Genomic DNA, 18,406 nt, shown 5'->3' on the forward strand with positions numbered 1-18,406 from the left:
CCCTCACCCCTCATCCAGGGGAGAGCCCAGACATCAGGTGCTGGAGAAGAGTAAATTCTTAGCTGGAAAAGCGGCCAGCCAATTTCCCCACCCTGCAGTTCCCCACGCTGTTTGGTTGCCTATGGCACCAGCAATAGATCTTGTCTGGCTCCAAGGCCCTCTTCCGCCCTTCCAGCGTTGCTCTGACGTGGTCCCATTGCCTCAGCCGTGTGTCTTACATAAGCCGAGCTTGTCTCTTTTACCCTTTGAACCCCATCAAATGGGTCCTATCCTCTAGAGTCTAGAGCAGTGTTTTTCAAGTGCCAGTCCGCCAGAAATGTGCCGGTCCACAAGAGTTAACCACCATGCTGTTGTATGCAGACCGGCATGATTTCTGGTGGACCGGCTCTGGTCCGCGGACCAGCAGTTGAAAAACACTGCTCTAGAGCGACAGTATCACCCCTTCCTTTGCAGCAGGATTCAGTGGGAAGAGCACAGAGTTTGAGACCAGACAGATTTGCATCCTCAGCTTTCCACTTACTAGATGTGTGACTGTGGGCAATTTATTCATTCTCCCTGACCGCCAGTTCCCTCATCTGTAAATTCGGTGTGGTGACGATACTTACCTCATAGAGAGGGTGTGAGGATTGGAACAGAAAATGTAGGGGGAATATCTGGCGTCTAGTAGGTGATTAGTTGTCTTCATTTTCCCTTCATTTTTTTTTTCCTCCATCCCTCACTGTAGTCTTTTCTCTCTTAAAAGAAATATCCTTCATGTGAACTCTAACATTCATTGTCTAAGCTTCTCCAAACCTTCCTGGAGTGCCCTGCCCTTGACACCTGCTTCACACACTCCCTGGAGCCAGTCTTTGCTGTGACATTGGCGAGACCATCGCATGGCTAAGGTGGGGCATTTTCTGCCTGGGGTGTATCCTTAAGCCCCGGGTTCCACCTACCAGCATCTCCTTTGGAGAGAAGCCGCTTCACTTGTGTTTCTTTGCTTGTTAGTGTGTCTGGGTTCACTGAGCGTCTTTGAGAACCACCAAAAGATCCAGAGTTCCCAAACCAGGATATTTTCTTCTAAAAACTAGAGAGCTAGTTGTCTGGGTGCTACTGTCCCTTCTGCCACCTGCTGGCAGAGCCTAGAAGTACACCTTCAACTCCTTGAGTCTAGAGAAGAAGTGCATCCATCCTGTCCCACTTCTCGAATCTCCTTTGTGGAGGAGACCCCCAACTCTCTGCCTGCATCCTCCCCCAGGCCAGCTTCCTAGCAAGGCAGGACCCTAAAAAGTCAAGCTTACAAGATTCCGAGGTGGCCATTCTCCACGCACAACCCACCAGGAGCTGGGGCCTCTCCCTGTTTGACTATGATACCAGCAGCCAGGGCACATGCCCACCTCTCAGATGTCTCCCCCTACCTCTGCCCACTGCTCCAAGCCAGAGAGCCTGGCTCTGTGCTGCAGGCAACGCCTCCTGATTCCAGCCCCCCACCCCGAGCATTCTCCCTCGTGCCGTAACTCCCACTTAGGGTCTCAGACTCGCCACTCCAGCTAACACCCAGGATCTCCAAGCAGCTGGCCTTTCGCCCTTCAGTGTCCCCCGAACCCCGCGCTCCTCTAGGCTAGGAATCCCTTAGCCCTGTAGGTCTAATCTGTGCATCTTCCTAGTGGCCCGAGGGCTAGAGCAGCAGGCCTTCTTGCCTTATAGAATGGAGGAGAGAAGGGAATCGTCATCTCATCCGTCCAGGGCCTCTGACGGAACTTCCCTGTCTCTACAGCCACACAGTAGCCAGCTCTGGCCTGGGCTCCTCCGCCAGCACGACCTGTTTTTCTCTGCTGTCCACAGACCGCTCCGCCTGGTGGGCAAGGCACAGTCTCCATACGAGAGCAGAGCGTGGTTCCAAAGGCGGCAGGACTGTCGCCTCCTCCCCTCACTTTACCAACTCTCTCTTATGAGATGGCACAAAGCATATTTACCCCTGCCACCTGGGGCAGGAGGGCCCAAACCATGTCACTGTCACCATCTTTCTAGCCAGCGTCCCTCCCAGCCCAGGAGGAAGGGTAGCACGGGCCCAGGAGGAGGCAGCAGTCACCCAACACCGCCTCCTCCCCAGCCCTTGGCCTTCAGGATAGAGGACAGGGTGCACTTTAAATTATCTCCGTGTGAACAGTCGAGAGCACATAGGAAATCTTTGCAAACATCAGAAAAACCCCATTTTTCAAAGCCAACCCGTGACCCAGCCATTTAACTTTTGATCACACTGGCCATGGCCTCTGAACGTCCCTGCCAGGGAATGTGGGTCAGGCACCCATTAGGAGGAAGCAGAAGGAAGGTAAGATTAAGTTGGGAAGCTGTCACCTGATCAGGCGGTGATGCAGTGAATAGAGCATCGGACTGGGACGTGGAGGACCCAGGTTTGAAACCCCGAGGTCGCTGGCTTGAGCACGGGCTCACCAGCTTGAGTGCGGGGTCATTGCTTTGAGCATGGACATGACCCCATGGTCGCTGGCTTAAGCTTAAGGTCACTGGCTTAAGCCCAAGGTCACTGGCTTGAGCGTGGGATCATAGACATGACCCCATGGTCGCTGGCTTGAGCCCAAAGGTCACTGGCTTAAAGCCAAAGTCACTGGCTTAAAGCTCAAGGTCACTGGCTTAAGCCCAAGATCACTGACTTGAGCAAGGAGTCACGCTGGCTTGAGCGTGAGATCACAGACATGACCCCATGGTCGCTGGCTTGAGCCCGAAGGTCACTGGCTTGAATCCCAAGGTCGCTGGCTTGAGCAAGGAGTCACGCTGGCTTGAGAGTGAGATCATAGACATGACCCCATGGTCGCTGGCTTGAGCCCGAAGGTCACTGGCTTGAATCCCAAGGTCTCTGGCTTGAGCAAGGGGTCACTCACTCTGCTTTAGCCCCCTGGTCAAGGCACATATAAGAAAGCAATCAATAAACAAGGTGCCACAGTGAAGAATTGATGCTTCTCATCTCTCTCCATCCTGTCTGTCCCTATCTGTCCCCCTCTGTCACACACAAAAAAACACAAAAAACACACACACAAAAACACAACAAAAACAGTTGGGAAAATGTCCTGGAAACATTCATTTTTATTTCCAGAGGACAATTCCCAAAAGGAAAGAGGATGGAAGTGAAAGTACAGGGATAAAATGTGGACCCACAAGCCTTAGGAAGACCCGTCCCAAGAGGGTAAGGGCTGGATGGCAGGGACGAACGTGGCTGTGAGGGTCTGCCGGGCTTCCCACCCAGCGTCTGCCATGGCAGCTTCCGAGACCACAGGGCAGGTGTGGAAAGGGCTCTGGTCCATCACTAGGAGAAGCAGCGTAGCCAGAGGAGAAGTAAGGGATAAAAAGGGCTTCACTTTTGCAATACCAATCTCCCTCCCCAAACTTTATATCCCAGTCAAAGGTTGGCCTGATTGGGTCCACAGGAGGACCTGGCTCCCCACCCTATTCCTGCTGCTCCTGTCCTTCTTCCCTGCTAGGGGACGATCCAGGTGGGGCTTGGATCCTCCAGATCCTTGTGACCAATGCTGGCTTCTATTTTTGAAGATACAAATAGTACAAGATGCATAAAGATGAGTGTGGCCTGGACACAACTCTCAAGGGGCTCTAAGATGAGAGCCCTACAGATGTGATAAAATCTCAGGTCTGTCCAGGTCTGGAGCACATGTTCTTAATTGCCTCCAATACCTATAAACTGTGTGTGATCTTGGATAAGTCACTTTACCTCTCTGAGCAAATCTCATAGATTGGCAGTATTAGACTAGGGTAGAGGTTTTCAAACTTTCTGGTCACGTTATCCTTTCTTTGAATAAGACGTCACTAGAACCCCAGCTTATTGGAAGACCTAATTTTATGGAATACAAGCATGGAGCACGGCCTTCAAACATCGCCATCGAGAGTCCCTTCCTCTCCCTTAGCGCCACCCCAGGCAGACTTGGGTCCGCCCAGTCTGAGTTTAAAGCTTCATCTGATGTCCTATATGGTGCCTGCATCCTCCCACCCTCCATCTCTCTATCGGGTTTGAGTCGGGTCTGTAGGACCCACCATGGGGAGCACAGGGCCTGCTCTTTTCGGGCTCCTTCTGAACACTCTTCTGGGCCTCCCTCCATCTCGTCGTTGCCATAGGGACTAGAAAAGGGGCAGTCCCGTTGCTGCCTGGGGTGGTGCTGGTCTCCTGGGCTGTAAATGCCCTTGGTCCCTCAGGTGTCTGTCGAGTGTTCAGACACCGCCCGGCTGGAGCTCCTTCCGGGCCCTTTCCACCCTGTGCTGTAGGGTCTCCCACAGTCAGGCCTTGTAGACGGCGTTCTGGCCAGATGGCCCCAAGCTAGGCTGCCTTCCTTGGTGCTCGTCTGGCACATAGGAGGCCCACCCATTCTTGCCCCACCTGGCCTTGGGAAGCTGGCCGCCCCATCTGTCCTGCCCTCTCTTTCTTCTCCTGCTGCAGGCACAGGGGCAGAGCAGCAAGGTCTCTGTGTAAGGAGGCGCTCAGCCTGGCCGGGCCAGGAGCCCCCCACCCCCCACAGGGAGGTACTGGGAGGAAAAGCCAGTCTTCCCCCAGGGCAGGGACTTCTTACAGGCAATTGTCAGCCCCTGCTGCACACTGGAATGCATGAGAAGCTAATGAAGGAATACCATGTGCTGACCCCATGCCAGTCCAGTTAAAGCAGCATCTTGAGGGCGGGGCCTGGGCCAGTTTTGTTAGAGCTGCCGAAATGAGTGTCAAGGCTTGGGAACCACTGCCCTACCCCAGGAAACCCCCATCAGATGACAGGAGCAGGACCAGTCTGGGTTCTCCCTTTTGAAGATAATGGGGGAGACATAGGGCCTGGCACCCTAACTTTGAGGCTTTAGATACAAGTGGAAGGTAACAGAGTTCCCATTCAACGTATACAAGAGGTTTGCAAACCTGCCTCAACAGCAGTCCTCTCTTCATAGGAAATCTTGCCAGAGCCCAAGTAGAGCTCAGCCGGAGTTAGAGCAGGTGGCTGACGGCAGCGGGGTTGGGGCCAGGAGCGGGGCTCTGCCAGCAGCATGAACGGCCCCCTGGACGAGAGCACTCAGGCCCCTGCAGCTCACTCTAAGAACCTGTGGATGGTAGAGTGGGGGTAAGAATGGAGCCAGAGATGAGGGCAGCCACGGGAAGCAGGCCAGCTGGGCAGCCACAGCAGGTGGAGGGGCAGCCAGGACAGGAACCAGGCTCAGGGGGAGGCCTGCTGGCTTCCCAGCGCTGCTGAGGAGCCATCCCTGGGGCAGAACCCCAGCAAGGTGTGCTCCTCCCATGTGCCCCTGAGCAGGGGGAAGAAGAGAGACAGTGGCCCCAGGACCTGCAGCCACCACCCCCTCCAGGGCCGCAGGAGGAGAAATCCGGCGGGGACGAGAGGCCCGCCATAGAGCCTCTCTTTAAGGTCCTGGACACACCTCTGAGCGAGGGCGACGAGCCTACTACGCTGCCAGCCCAGCGGGACCACGGGCAGAGCGTGCAGATGGAGGGCTACCTGGGCCGCAAGCACGACCTGGAGGGGCCCAACAAGAAAGCATCCAACAGGTGTGTGGGGAGGAGGCTGCAGGTAGGCGGGAGGGTGGGACTTCACCAACAGAGCCTCAGCAATGTAGGTCTGCTGGGGAGAGGGTGCCCTCCACCTCTGGTCTTGAGAGCTCCCAGGCACCCCTCTGTCAGCCCAGAGGCTACCTGGCATGACAGGGAAAGCTTTTCTTCCGTTCTGGTCCCAAGTTCATCTCCTATGACCTTGTACAAGTTACTGAACCTTAGGTTAGTTTCCCGATTTGTAAAATGGGGTGGCGGTACCAGCACGCCTCTGGGACCAATGCCGCACCTGGTGCAGTGTGGGAACTCGGGGACATTCTCATTAGCCTTATCCCAGGGCTGGGCAGGTCAGCCATGGCACGCACATACCCTTGACCGAGGCCCACTTTCTGCCCTGCTGGGCTTCAGCTTCCCCAGCTATCACAAAGGAGAGGGAGCGGGGGCTGGTGTGGGTGTGTCTGGAAGTCCCTCCCGGTACTGCCATACAGCAACTCCGGGACCCTAAGAGGGGCATTCAAAGGCTGTGTCCTTTGCTGACCCTGAGGCGGTCGTGTCTCTGAGTTTGGTCTGTGCAAAGATGCCTGTAAGGACCCTGGGGCCTCTGTCCTCGGGCAGCATCCAGAGGTGGAAGCCAGCCATATTGCCATGGCCGACAGGCAGCACCCAGAGCCTCTCCTGGGGGGACGCCAAAGCTAATGCAAATACCAAAAATGAACTTGGGGACCCCACTGCCCTGAAGAGGTTTAGGGCTTATTGGCGAGTCCAGCAGGGAAGAGGACACCAGCAGTCGCTGAACACCTCGTACGTGCCGGGCACTATGCAGGACTGATGAACGTTTCCTAGCCACCCCGTGAGACACTGAGGTGTCCATCTTCCAGGTGGGGAAGAGCCTCAGAGGTCAAGTCATTTGTTCCAGGCAGGGTTTTACTCTAAGACCCAGCTCCTTAGCAACTGCCTCACTTGGGGTACGACCTCAAAGTGGTGAGGGCAGGACGACGCCCACACTGGCCGTCCAAACCCTGGTCCCTGTAAGATGGCTCTGCAGCCAGCTTTGTACGGGTCAGGTTCCGTCTCTGGCCTCCCAGCCCTTCCTTCCTGTGTGCCCGACTAGTTTCCCTCCGCCCTGCCCTCCAAAGGAAGAAGGAAGAAACGCTTCATGTTCCTCAGCGTTCGTGTCGGTGAAAATACATGCTTCCCATTTATAGATGAAGGAGCATAGGTGAGCCCAAGTTAGCTGATAACATTACCAGTCACCAAACGTACCAGCTGAGATGAGCCTTGATTTGCACAAAAAATGTTTCTTCTAAAAGTGCTAGCACAGTATACAGGGCATATAGAAACAAAACGAAAGCAGCAGCCACCACCAGGACCACCCCTGCTCTACTCACTCTGTGGCTCTGGAGTGGGAGTCACACATGCTAATAGAGGTGCAAGTGCTTTGGAAAACTTATACTGTTGGTTTTAGGCTCAGTCATTCTACTTCTAGAAATGTATCTCAAGGTAAGATCAGAGTTATAGGTGTAGATTTATGAGAAAGAATGTTATAATTATTTAAATTGTACCGTTTAATTACCAGTATCACATGGTCCGCCAGTAAAGGGGCTATTTATGTATACGATGGGATACCGTACAGCCATTCAAAATTACTTTCAAGAAATAATATGTGAGGATATGAGCAAACAGTCCTGACACAGTGTTAAGCTTTAAAGCAGGACATAAAACTAGATATACAGTGGAATACAACTTTAGGTATACAGTATATACTATATGTGTGGGCAAAAGTAGATTTACAGTTATAATACAAATAAGTATTGCAATTAATAAATAATAATACAAGAATAAACTGGAAGGAAATACATAGTTAACAAAAGTTAACTTTTGGCAATGACATAACAGATATGACTTTTTTTTAAGTGAGAGAGAGGGAGAGATGAGAAGCAACAACACACAGCTGTATCACTTGAGTTGTTTGTTGATTGCTTCTCATATGTGCCTCGCCCTGGGAGCTCCAGCTGAGCCAGTGATCCCTTGCTCAAGCCAGCAACCTTTGAGCTCAAGACAGTGACCCTGCACTCAAGTTGGATGAGCCTGCGCTCAAGTCTGCAACCCTGGGGTTTTGAACCTGGGACCTCAGCGTCCCAGGTTGATGCTCCTTCCATTGTGCTACCACCACTGGTCAGCCATGGAGATGACTTTTATTTCCAATTTTTTTACAGTAATGTGTATTACTATGTATCACGGCAAATATGGTGGGGGTTTTTATTTTTTTTATTTTTATTTTTGTATTTTTCTGAAGCTGGAAATGGGGAGAGACAGACAGACTCCCGCATGCGCCCGACCGGGATCCACCCGGCACGCCCACCAGGGGCGATGCTCTGCCCACCAGGGGGCGATGCTCTGCCCCTCCGGGGCGTCGCCATGTTGCGACCAGAGCCACTCTAGCGCCTGGGGCAGAGGCCAAGGAGCCATCCCCAGCGCCCGGGCCATCTTTGCTCCAATGAAGCCTTGGCTGCGGGAGGGGAAGAGAGAGACCGAGAAGAAGGAGGGGGAGGGGGGTGGAGAAGCAAATGGGCGCTTCTCCTATGTGCCCTGGCCGGGAATCGAACCCGGGTCCCCTGCACGCCAGGCCGACCACCGCTGAGCCAACCAGCCAGGGCTTTTTTTTTAAAAAAAGGTACTGCCCTAGGAATTGAGTATAGAGCCACTGTACCAGGACTGCCGGCAACCTGCCTGTCTGCATCGTTGCAGGTCCTGGAACAACCTGTACTGCGTGCTCAGGAACAGCGAGCTGACCTTCTACAAGGACGCCAAGAACCTGGCCCTGGGGGTGCCCTACCATGGGGAGGAGCCCCTGGCCCTGAGACATGCCATCTGTGAGATTGCTGCCAACTACAAGAAGAAGAAGCATGTCTTCAAACTGAGGTGAGGCCCCTCCTGCCCACTGTCCCTTTTCTGGTGGTTTGGCTTGGCATCAGCAGCTGGACGGGGGCCGCTTCAGGGGACCAGCTCCACGCCTGAGGTGCCCTTCAGGGGGTTTTTAAACCAAAGAGGCGAAATGTCCAGATGCCTAACTCTCTCAGAAGGTGCTATGTGCCTGAGAGGGAACTGTGGGGTCAGAGCCAGCCCTCCGCCTGGGCTCCAGAGGTGGCCACAGGACAGGAAACCCTTTGTCCTCCTAGGTTGAGCAATGGCAGCGAGTGGCTCTTCCATGGCAAGGATGAGGTAAGTGCGGACAGCCTGGCCCAGACCCCTGCCAGCCAAGGGGCAGGTGGAGGGGACTCCAGCCACTTGACCTCAGGGCTCCCTCAGAATGGGCAGTCCTAGGGCCCCCTCCCGTTCTTTGTGGGGGCACCTGGGGGTGTGAAGCCCTGACCCTCCCATCCTGCAGGAAGAGATGCTGTCCTGGCTGCAGGGCGTGAGCACCGCCATCAACGAGTCCCAGAGTATCCGCACCAAGGCCCAGAGCCTGCCCTTGTCTTCCATCACCGGCCCCGACGCCAGCCTCAGCAAGAAGGAAAAGAGATTCAGTTTCTTCCCCAAAAAGAAGTAGCCTCTTGCAGTGCCCCTCAGGTGGGGCCGGGCTGCAGGTGCCGCAGTGCCTCCCTTGACTGCCCAGGACAGGCCGGGGCGCCCTCGCCTTGACCACGGCCACAGCCCTCCTCCCACCGGCTGCCTGCTGCCCGCCTGCTCCAAGTCTCCGGGCGGGGCTCCGGGGCCCACACTGCATTGCGATGGCTGCCTCCGCCCGCCGCTGATGCCTGCTCCCCCACCACGCGCACAGCGGCTCCGGGACTGAGGCTCCTGGCTCCACTCAGGGCCTCCGGGCCTAGAAGCAGGATACGGTTTTCCCAGGCACACGCCCTCCTCCCCACCCCATTCTTGGGGCTGAGGATGCACCAGCCCCCACCCTCAAGCCCCATAAAAGCTGGAGAAGGTGAGATGGGTTCCTCAGATGCTGCCCACTCCCAAAGCAAGTCTTGCTTGGGGTCACCCCCCTACCATACTTGGTCAAAACCAAGGAAAGGGAAGAGGACACTGGAAAGAGGTGACCTGTCCCTGGGGCATTAGGAAGTACCCTTCAGGTAGGCCCACTGGGCCCCAGCTCTGGGCGAAGGGCTGCTGGGGACTGAGTGGACACTGTGGGCCTCCTCAGAACTGGGACTCTCAGCTCAGGGCCACCGCATCCCTGCCCCACGTCTCCCACACGCCCTCTGCCCCCACAGGCAGCAGACGGCTCAGGAGGCTCTCCAGCTGGTCCTCTGAAAACCTCAGTTAGAGCTCGGAGCTGGAGCTCAGAGCTGGGGGCAGGAGGTGGGTCCTGACCTTGCCTGTTAGAGCTGGGAGCTGGAGCTCAGAGCTGGGGGCGGGAGGTGAGTCCTGACACTGCCTGTTAGAGCTGGGAGCTGGAGCTCAGAGCTGGGGGCGGGAGGTGGGTCCTGACCCTGCCTGTTAGAGCTGGGAGCGGGAGGTGGGTCCTGACACTGCCTGTTAGAGCTGGGAGCTGGAGCTCAGAGCTGGGGGCGGGAGGTGGGTCCTGACCCTGCCTGTTAGAGCTGGGAGCGGGAGGTGGGTCCTGACACTGCCTGTTAGAGCTGGGAGCTGGAGCTCAGAGCTGGGGGCGGGAGGTGGGTCCTGACCCTGCCTGTTAGAGCTGGGAGCTGGAGCTCAGAGCTGAGGGCAGGAGGTGGGTCCTGACCCTGCCTGTTAGAGCTGGGAGCTAGCTGGTGCTCAGAGCTGGGGGCGGGAGGTGGGTCCTGACCCTGCCTGTTAGAGCTCGGAGCTGGAGCTCAGAGCTGGAGCCGGGAGGTGGGTCCTGACCCTGCCTGTTAGAGCTGGGAGCTGGAGCTCAGAGCTGGGGGCGGGAGGTGGGTCCTGACCCTGCCTGGGCGCTGCCTCCACACTCTGGGAACCCCTTTTCAGTAGCAGCTGAACCAGCAATACCTGACTCAGACCCAGGACCCGTGAGAGACAGTATGGTCCCCAGATCTTAGATGGACAGCCCAGCACCTGGAGTAAAGCATCCCAAAGCCAAATGCCCCATGTGTATTGTCTGCAGCTGGTACCATCCAAAGGTACTGGCTGGACAGCTAGCCAAGTTCGTGCATGACCTATCACCCTAGGTGGCACAAAGGGCCACACCAGGGTGTTACCACCCACATAACTACCCCTGGACAGCTGGGACAAGTGCTCTGGGGCCAGAGCCACGAGGTGTGGCACCCCAGCTCAGCTTCTGAAGGCCCTGGCCTTGGGTGAGTCACATGGGTACAGAAGTCACCAAATGTCTCCCCACCACACACCCCTCCCCAAGCACAGCCAAAGGGGCCCTGCGCCCTTGAGCCGCGGGGGTAGCCTTCCCCGTGCTGCTGAGGTGGGACTCCTGACGGGAAGAGCGCTCGTTCCACGAGGATTTCCCCGCCGCTCCGAAAGCAGTGCAGCTCCAGCCCAGCGTCCTAACTGGGGTTAGGTTCAAAAGCGGGGTCAAGCTGGCAGCGGCAGGAGCTCCCCTTGGGGAGACCGTAAAGGTCCCCAGGGCCCGCAGCTGCCGCCTCCTGCCTCGGTTTCCCCAGGTGAAGAAGCCTTAGACACGCTGAGATGGTTCCTCCAGGTGTGGGTGGGGCTCAGGTAGAAGTCACAGGGTCAGCATCCAGACTTCCTGGGCCTTCCCAGGAGCCCCTGTGCAGCCACACTCGGGGGGCAAGACCACTGTGTCAGGGTGAAGTGGACTTCAAACAGGAACCACAGGATGAAGTTCTCCGACCGAGCCTGACACCCCCAGATTAGGCGGTCCCACCTCTGTCGCCAGGGTCTTCACCTGGCCTCTGTGCACTGCGCCCTACAGCCCTCTGTACCTACAGGGAACGCAGCACACAGACCCTTCACCAGCCTCTTTCTGCATCTGGGGAACCGAGCCAGGAGGCCATGAGGTGACGACACTCACCTGGCAATGCAGAAGGGACACGTCCCGCTCTGGGGCAGACAGCATGTTCCTTGCTGAAGAGCAGACGGTGGCATGAGCTCCCCCCACCCCTTCCCTGGGCCGGTTGTGAGGGGGCCCAGAGACAAGCCCCCCCGCCCATGTGTGCCAAAGTAGCACCTGAGAGGAATCTCCAACAAGCAACTCGAGTCCCAAGAATGAAAGGGCCCCAGAGGAAGTGCCAGGTCCCCTGGACTATTCAGGGCAGCCAGCTGCATGTGACCCGCCATCTATTGCCAGCTCCCACAGGTCCCTCCCACATCACACAGGCCTCACGACCCTCCTTCAACCGGGCTGAAATCGCAGGCACCCAGTTTTGAGACTGTGCCACATGGGGGCCCCTGGCACCCTGGTAAGGTGTTTTGTTTTTTGTTCTCCTTACATTTTCTACTCTGCTATCTTTTAACAGTATTCCCAGACTAGGTTGACTCAGCTCCAGTCCACACCAGCATAACAGGCTTCCTCTCAGGGCAGTTTAGAGGAAGCTCCTTCTGGGCATGGTCAGGTGGTCCTCCTTCCCCTTCCTCCCTGCCTCCACTGACTCCGGCTGAGAGGGGGGTGCGGACAGCTCTTGGGGTTCCCTCCCCCCACCAGCAACCATCACAGGAGGCCTACAGTAGGCTCAGCACCCACCCACACCACTTACTTCCTGCCTATCGGAGGGCAAGTAGGGTCCCCTAGGCTGGTCCTGGATCCCCCTCCCCCCTTCAGTGGGAGGGGGCAGAGAGCCAAAGGACCACATGGCTTGGTCCCTTGGACAAGCAAGCTCAGGGAGGACACACAGAGGAGGCAGCTACAGAGGACTGCAACCCTGCTGGGCATAGACCATGCCGTCTGGGGCCACTGGGCCTTGGCCTCCACCTGCTCAAATGTGCTTCCACCAAACAGAGGAAACCCATTTACTAGTTTTTCTAATAAATCAGTAACTGCACACTTCTCTCCATTTCTTATTCGACAAGCCTTGTTTCCCTTTGACCTGGGCCAAAGAGGCTACAGAGTGAGCAAGAAGGGAGCTGTGTCCAAGTCACACTCTCTGGCTTGTCCCTGAGTCTTACGGGACAACTCTGCCGGCACCCGGGGCCTGTGCCTCACCGGAGACCCTGATTAAAACTCACTCGGCCATGCATTCAACCATCTTGAACCTGCTGTGGGCCTTTCCCAGAGCTCAGGAGAGAGATCTTGGCTGGACATCAGAATCACCGGGCCTGCAATTCCTCTCCAAAGGGGAACTCACTTGGTCCGGGAGGATGGAATGGAGGCACAGCCATTCTTCAGAAGGCTACCCGGATCATTCTAATGGGCAGCTGGTGACAACCACTGAGCTGGTCCCAGTTTCCAGACGTACACAGATGGTTGTGCAAGAATCACCCGGGAAAGGTAGTCACTACAGCTTCCCAGGCTCCGCCCACTGAGGAGTCTGAGTCAGGGAGTGTGAGAAGCAGCGAATCATCCATCTCCTACAATTTACATGTGAGGAAAAAGCAAGAGTGTAGGTGACCCAGCACACTAACAGCAGGGCCAGGCCCAAAACCTGGGCCTCCTCTCGCTCCATTATGTCTGTGGGTGCTCAATGTCATAACCCCAGACTGGCCTGGTGTAAGCCAGCCCACTCCTCCGTGACTGGGAGTGGCCACAGAATGCTCAGGGCAGCTAGTGTAACACGGGTCACCTCTGCCCTGTTTCTGCCCAGCAGGTGCTCTACGAGCCGCTGAGCTTCCCTCGACCTCAACGGACTGTGTGTACCATCTTTAGGTTGAGTTTACCCTCCTGGGCCAGAAGACCTGTGGGGACACTTGAGGACAGTTCTACCACCTGGGTGCCCCCAGCCCTACTCCTCCCAGGGCCCAGACAGAAGAAATAGGGCAAAACAAGGCTGATCCACCATGAAGAAAGAGCAGAAAACCCAACTAGAACTAGGGGGGTATTCTCAGACCTTTTAAAACAAAGGCACTTTGAGAACGGGATGGAAACTGAGAATGCAGTCCAGAAAAAATGCACCTGCACTCCTCATGCCACGTTCCACACCACCTCGAGACAGTTCTAGTCACCAGGTTTAGAATCCCCGCCTCCTGGGAATGAGGGGGAGAGGAGAGTAAAAGGTGCCATACACCTCACCCCTACTTACTTCAGTCCAACTCTAGCCCCTGAGGAAAAGAGCGAAGGCTGGCAGGATGCCCCTGCCCCTGCCCCCGCAAGAGGATGTCAGGCTGAGGGCTGACAGGGAAGTCCACGGGCGTAGATTAGCCAAGAACAAGAGTCCTCCCACACATCCTGCTCTCCCAACCTCCCCCACGAGCACCCTGGTGCCTGTGCCTTGTGAACATGGACGAGTGAACACGAACGCTACAACCCCCTCATCCCGCCTGCCCATCCCAGCCAGGCCCAGTAAGGAGGACACACAGGTCGGTTGGTCAGCAGTGGTTATTGCACCGTTGGCAAATAATGAAATGTGTACACATTAGCGACAACCACAGGGTCAGCAAGACAACCCACACAAGTACCTGAACGGAGTCCGTTACATTCTTCACGGGAGGGGAATCGACAACAGGGAAGACACACACTTGAGCGCACACAACCACACCACAGAAAGAAAAGCAATAAATTACGGACCTCGTTCCTGCCTGGATCCTAAGAAAGGCAGTTCAAGAGCCAAGCCCCTGCAGGCCCCCTTCCCACGCCTCTGGCTGGCTCCCCGGCCTGGCAGGGGCCAGCCAACGCTGGAGGCTCATGCCGGGCTTGCTCCCCCTGGGAAGAGGTGAGCTTAAATACGTGGCTTCTTATCAGAGAAGAGCTATACACAAGGGAAGTGGCCACATTGGTCTCAGAGGGCAGAGGGGCTCATCCGGGCCCATGGAAGGTCACCGTGAGCCTGGGGGCACCAGCGTGGTCACAGCAGGTGAAGGCACTTGCTCAGTACAGAGACCTCTTCCCGACACAGCCTTTCTGAGGGCCCGGTGTGAGGTCCCGTCAGGAGGGTGAGCCCAGGCTTGTGAGCAGGTGCCACGTTCCTCCCCGGCCCCCGGACACCCTCCCCCAGGGCGCAACAGTCAACCTACAGAGTTCAAGGCCTGGAACTTCTCCCTCAGGTTTCTCACTCTGCCTGGCTGGCTTGGGTCCGCTGGGTCCCTGGGACCCTCTTCCTTCAGCTGATACTCTGCAAGTTCCTGCAAATCCTGGCCCTGCCCCACCATGGCTGCTGGTCCCTGGCCACCACCCTGCTGCAGCCCCGCGGTGGGGCCGGGCAGGGGCGTCTTCTCCATGACCACCACCCGCTGCTGGTTCTCCAGGGTGAGGTCTGCAGTGACATACAGGGCCTCCTCGCCCTCCGGCCCACTGTGGGGCAGTCCTCCAGGCGGCTGGGGCGGGGCCGCCGCCGGGCCTGCCCGGCCCCGCTTGGCACTCAGGCTGCTGCAGCGGCCCAGCCGGCCCGACAGAGGCGGCTCCGCCATGTTGGGCACCGAGCGGCTCCGGTTGACGGGCGGGCCTCGGGGCCGGCCGCCCTCGGCCTGGACCGCCTCGTCATGGGAGGCGTACTTGGAGCAGAGCTCTCGGACGTCGGGCCAGTTGAAGGTCTCAGTGTCCAAGGGGCTGAGGGGGCTCCGAGAGGAGGGCCGCGCCCCGGGCGAAGCGGTCCTCGAGCTGGCGGCGGAGGGGCTGTGGGAGAGAGGCCTCGGCGACGTCTCCCCGGCAGGGCGCGGCTTGGGCGGGCTGGGCTCCGGGGCCAGCGCCTGCTCGCGGTGGAGGGACAGCACCGGCTTCCTCCGCCCTGCGGGGAGAGACAGCTGCCTGAGCCACCGGGCGGGAGGGGAGGCCTCGGAACTGCCTTCAGCTCCCTTCTGGGGGAGGCAGGCTGGCGGGGTTGGGGTGGGACGAGGGGAGAGGGCTCTCATTCACCCTCCACAGCTCCTCTGTCCAAGGGACAGGGGGAGAATAAAGAAAAGGCAGTGGGGAAGGGACCAAGAGTCAAAGGAAGAGAGATGAGAGCTTCTGCTTTCCCAGAAAAGAGGGGGCAGGGCTACACATCCTCCAGAGGTCTCTGCTCCCCAGAAAGGGCCGGGGCAGGCAGTGACAGGGCAGTGACAGGCTCAGCCCGCGCACGCGTGACCTCGGGCGTCAGACCAGCTGCCGGGGCTTGCCCCGGCCCTTGGCGCGGGGTCCAGGCTTCTCTTTGGTAGAGGTTTTTTAGGGGTCACTTTCCCCCAAAAGCTAAGTGGCTCCTAAAAGGCTCTTCTGCCCTGGACTTGAGGAAGGGGCCCACTCCCCGCCCCCACCCTACCTTTGCCACTGGACGGTGCTCCCGCCTCCTCCGCCGGCAGGCAGGGGACGGTGGAGGCGGCCTCTTCCCACGGCAGCGGTAGCCTGGCCGGCCCGGCCTTGCTCTTGATCCGGAGGCTGTACTGGCGGGCCAGCTGGTAGACCTTGTTCTTGACTCGCTCGCTCACGCGGCCGTCCATCACGTGGGAGAGCTGCACTATGCAGGGGTGCAGCGGGGCCGCCAGCTCCCCCTGGGTGCCGCTGCTCAGCTCCTTCACCAACTCCTTCAGCTCCCGGGCCAGGTGGGCCGGGCTGGCCCGCCCAGTGGGGGAGGCGCTCTCCGGGGAGGCAGCGGCCGACTCCTCAGTGATGGCTCCCAGCTCGTGATCCTCCAGGATGAAGAGCGGCTCGTGCAGGTCGAAGCCATTGGCTTGGCCTTGGCCTGGCCCCTTCCGAGAGGACTCCATCCCCTCCCAGATTTTCACAATTTCTGAAGATGGGCGGAACTCAGCATCTGTAACCGGAGCTGGGTCGCCAGCACCTGCCTGGCCAGGTCCTGGGAGATCAAACAGGGCCCATGAAGCCGGCCGGGAGCCCGCCTGTCTCTTGGGCGCTGGCGCTGGGTCCGGCCTGGGCAGGCTGTTGAACCTGGAGACGGAGTTTCTCACCAGGCCTTTGGGGATGTAGGAGAGGCTCTCCCGGCGCCGGATGCTGAAGCCCGCATCGTGGTGCTCTGCGTTTTCGTAGTAGCTCTTGATTTTGTCCAGCAACAGCCGGTCTCGGGGGGAGAGTGTCGATTCCTTCTTCTTGCAGGAGGAAGGCCTGTCGGTCTCCACTGAGCAGCCTGGGGTTGGGAGCTCCGTCCCGTTGACCAGAGGACCCCCCTCTGTGGCCACCCCCACGCTGAGCTCCGGCTCTGGGGAGAGCTGGGAGCTGAGGGAGTCTGTGGTGCTGCCACACCGGGCCAGGCCCTTCTCGCTGCCCTCCAGGCTGAGCACGCTGCTGCTCCGGCTGGTCAGCCTCGGGGTCGTGACGCCGGGGGACCTGCTGTCCTCCGGGGCCAGGCTGCTCCGCCGGGAAAAGCTGCTGACGAACCGCTCAGCGATGACGCTGGCCTGGTCCAGCACGGAGGGCGGCAGGAGGCTCTCGGGCTCCTGAGCAGCCCCTATTCTCTCCTCCTCCTCCTCCTCCTCCTCCTCCTCCTCACTGCTCAAGGCCTTAACGTCCTCGGCGCTCTCGGCCACCACAAAGTCCACCATGTCACACGGGTGGCCCAGTCCCAGCAGCTCCTGGTGGGCATCAAGCTGTGTTCCCAGGACGTCTGGAGATTCTGTGTCTGAGGGCATCTCCTCAGCGCTGGGACCTTCCACGTCAGCAAACACCTGCTCCGTCCCAGGCTCAGGGTCTGGCTCAACCTGGGACAGGACAGAGAGCTCACCTGAGACCCAAGGTATGAGAAGACAGCACGCCTGCTCAAAGCCTAGTGAGAGGGGGCTGGTTTAGGACCAGAGGGATGGCGGGTCCTTAGGGAGAGGAACATAATTCTGTCCTTCCGTGACCCTGCAGCTGGGGTGCTGGGCCCCTGTCCTCAAATCTAAGGAAAATTCTAGAAATACAGATGGGGAAAGGTGGTGGCACCTCTCTGGGGCAGCCTGTCTGGGAGCTGAAGGGACAGATGGGAACACACACAGAGTCAGAGCCATGACACCAGCATCCCCTGCCCAACGCTGAAGCACTTCCTACAGCCTTAGAGGCTCCCGACATGGGAGTCGTTCTGGGTTCAAACCCAGGCCTGAGCAACATGAGAAGTCCTCCAACTCCCCTATGGGGCCAGGGCCTCCCATGTGGCTCAGGGTCCAGAGGGCAACAGGACCCCAGACTGGACTCCTGTCAGAGGGTGAGACAGGAATCTTGGCTCCTGGGAATGACTCCACATATGTCCAGCAGGTGGGCAAGGAAGGAAGAAAATGTGACAACTCCCTCTTGACCACCTTGTAAGTCATTTGAACCACAAAACTGGCTAATACTTTCCAGTATTAAAACTGGCTAACGCTTTCCAGAGGTCTGTAGGGAGAAGATAAGCCAACACTCTACATTCCGAGGAATCAGGCTGGATTCCGAATGACCTAGTTCAGGATCGGCAGAGCGAAACCCGTGACCTAGGCCTGCACTGTCCAGCAGCTGCGGCCGCCAGCCACACGTGCCTGCCAAGCACCTGAAAGGTGGCTAGTCCAAAGGAAAACAGCTGGGTAATGGGAAAATGCACACCAGACTGCAGAAACTTCATCCAAAAAAAAGAAGTATAAAACATCTCATTAATAGTTTTTTATATTGATTACATATCGAAATGATAATAATTTGGACATACTGGAATAAATGATTTTTTAATGTAGCTCCTAGACAGTTTAAAATTACACGCTGCCCAGCATCCTGTTTTCACTGGGCAGCACCATCCTAGATGCTTAACCAATGCCATTCAGTTTTCTCAGTCCTGTCCTGGCTGTGAGGCCCATGCGGGAGTCTTAGGCCTCATGAACAAATTTTTCCTGTAACTTTGGGAAAGCAAGGGACTCCATTTCCATACTGCCCACAGACAGTGTGGGGTGGTGAGGAGACGAGTGTGGGCTCCTGAGTCC

The 18,406-nt window shown here is 57.5% G+C and overlaps 2 protein-coding genes across 16 annotated transcripts in view; one reads left to right on the forward strand and one right to left on the reverse strand.

Moving 5' to 3' along the window:
- SPTB (spectrin beta, erythrocytic) overlaps window positions 1-12,447 on the forward strand; it is a 135,764-nt gene extending 123,317 nt beyond the window's left edge. For 3 of the 5 annotated variants that reach the window (XM_066273133.1, XM_066273132.1, XM_066273134.1), the window contains 4 exons: window positions 5,292-5,542; window positions 8,291-8,464; window positions 8,722-8,764; window positions 8,931-12,447. In XM_066273133.1, the coding sequence (XP_066129230.1) occupies window positions 5,292-5,542; window positions 8,291-8,464; window positions 8,722-8,764; window positions 8,931-9,092 (630 nt within the window). In that variant the 3' untranslated portion in view covers window positions 9,093-12,447. The remainder of the gene's footprint in view (window positions 1-5,291; window positions 5,543-8,290; window positions 8,465-8,721; window positions 8,765-8,930) is intronic. The other 2 variants (XR_010731069.1, XR_010731068.1) reach the window with 2 other exon arrangements.
- A 1,472-nt stretch (window positions 12,448-13,919) lies between these two features.
- PLEKHG3 (pleckstrin homology and RhoGEF domain containing G3) overlaps window positions 13,920-18,406 on the reverse strand; it is a 79,828-nt gene continuing 75,341 nt past the window's right edge. For all 11 annotated transcript variants that reach the window (XM_066273140.1, XM_066273142.1, XM_066273145.1 and 8 more), the window contains 2 exons: window positions 15,793-17,185; window positions 13,920-15,282 (listed from right to left, as the gene is read on the reverse strand). In XM_066273140.1, the coding sequence (XP_066129237.1) occupies window positions 14,564-15,282; window positions 15,793-17,185 (2,112 nt within the window). In that variant the 3' untranslated portion in view covers window positions 13,920-14,563. The remainder of the gene's footprint in view (window positions 15,283-15,792; window positions 17,186-18,406) is intronic.

This window comes from Saccopteryx bilineata, chromosome 4 (assembly GCF_036850765.1).
Source record: "Saccopteryx bilineata isolate mSacBil1 chromosome 4, mSacBil1_pri_phased_curated, whole genome shotgun sequence".
Lineage (NCBI taxonomy): Eukaryota > Metazoa > Chordata > Mammalia > Chiroptera > Emballonuridae > Saccopteryx > Saccopteryx bilineata.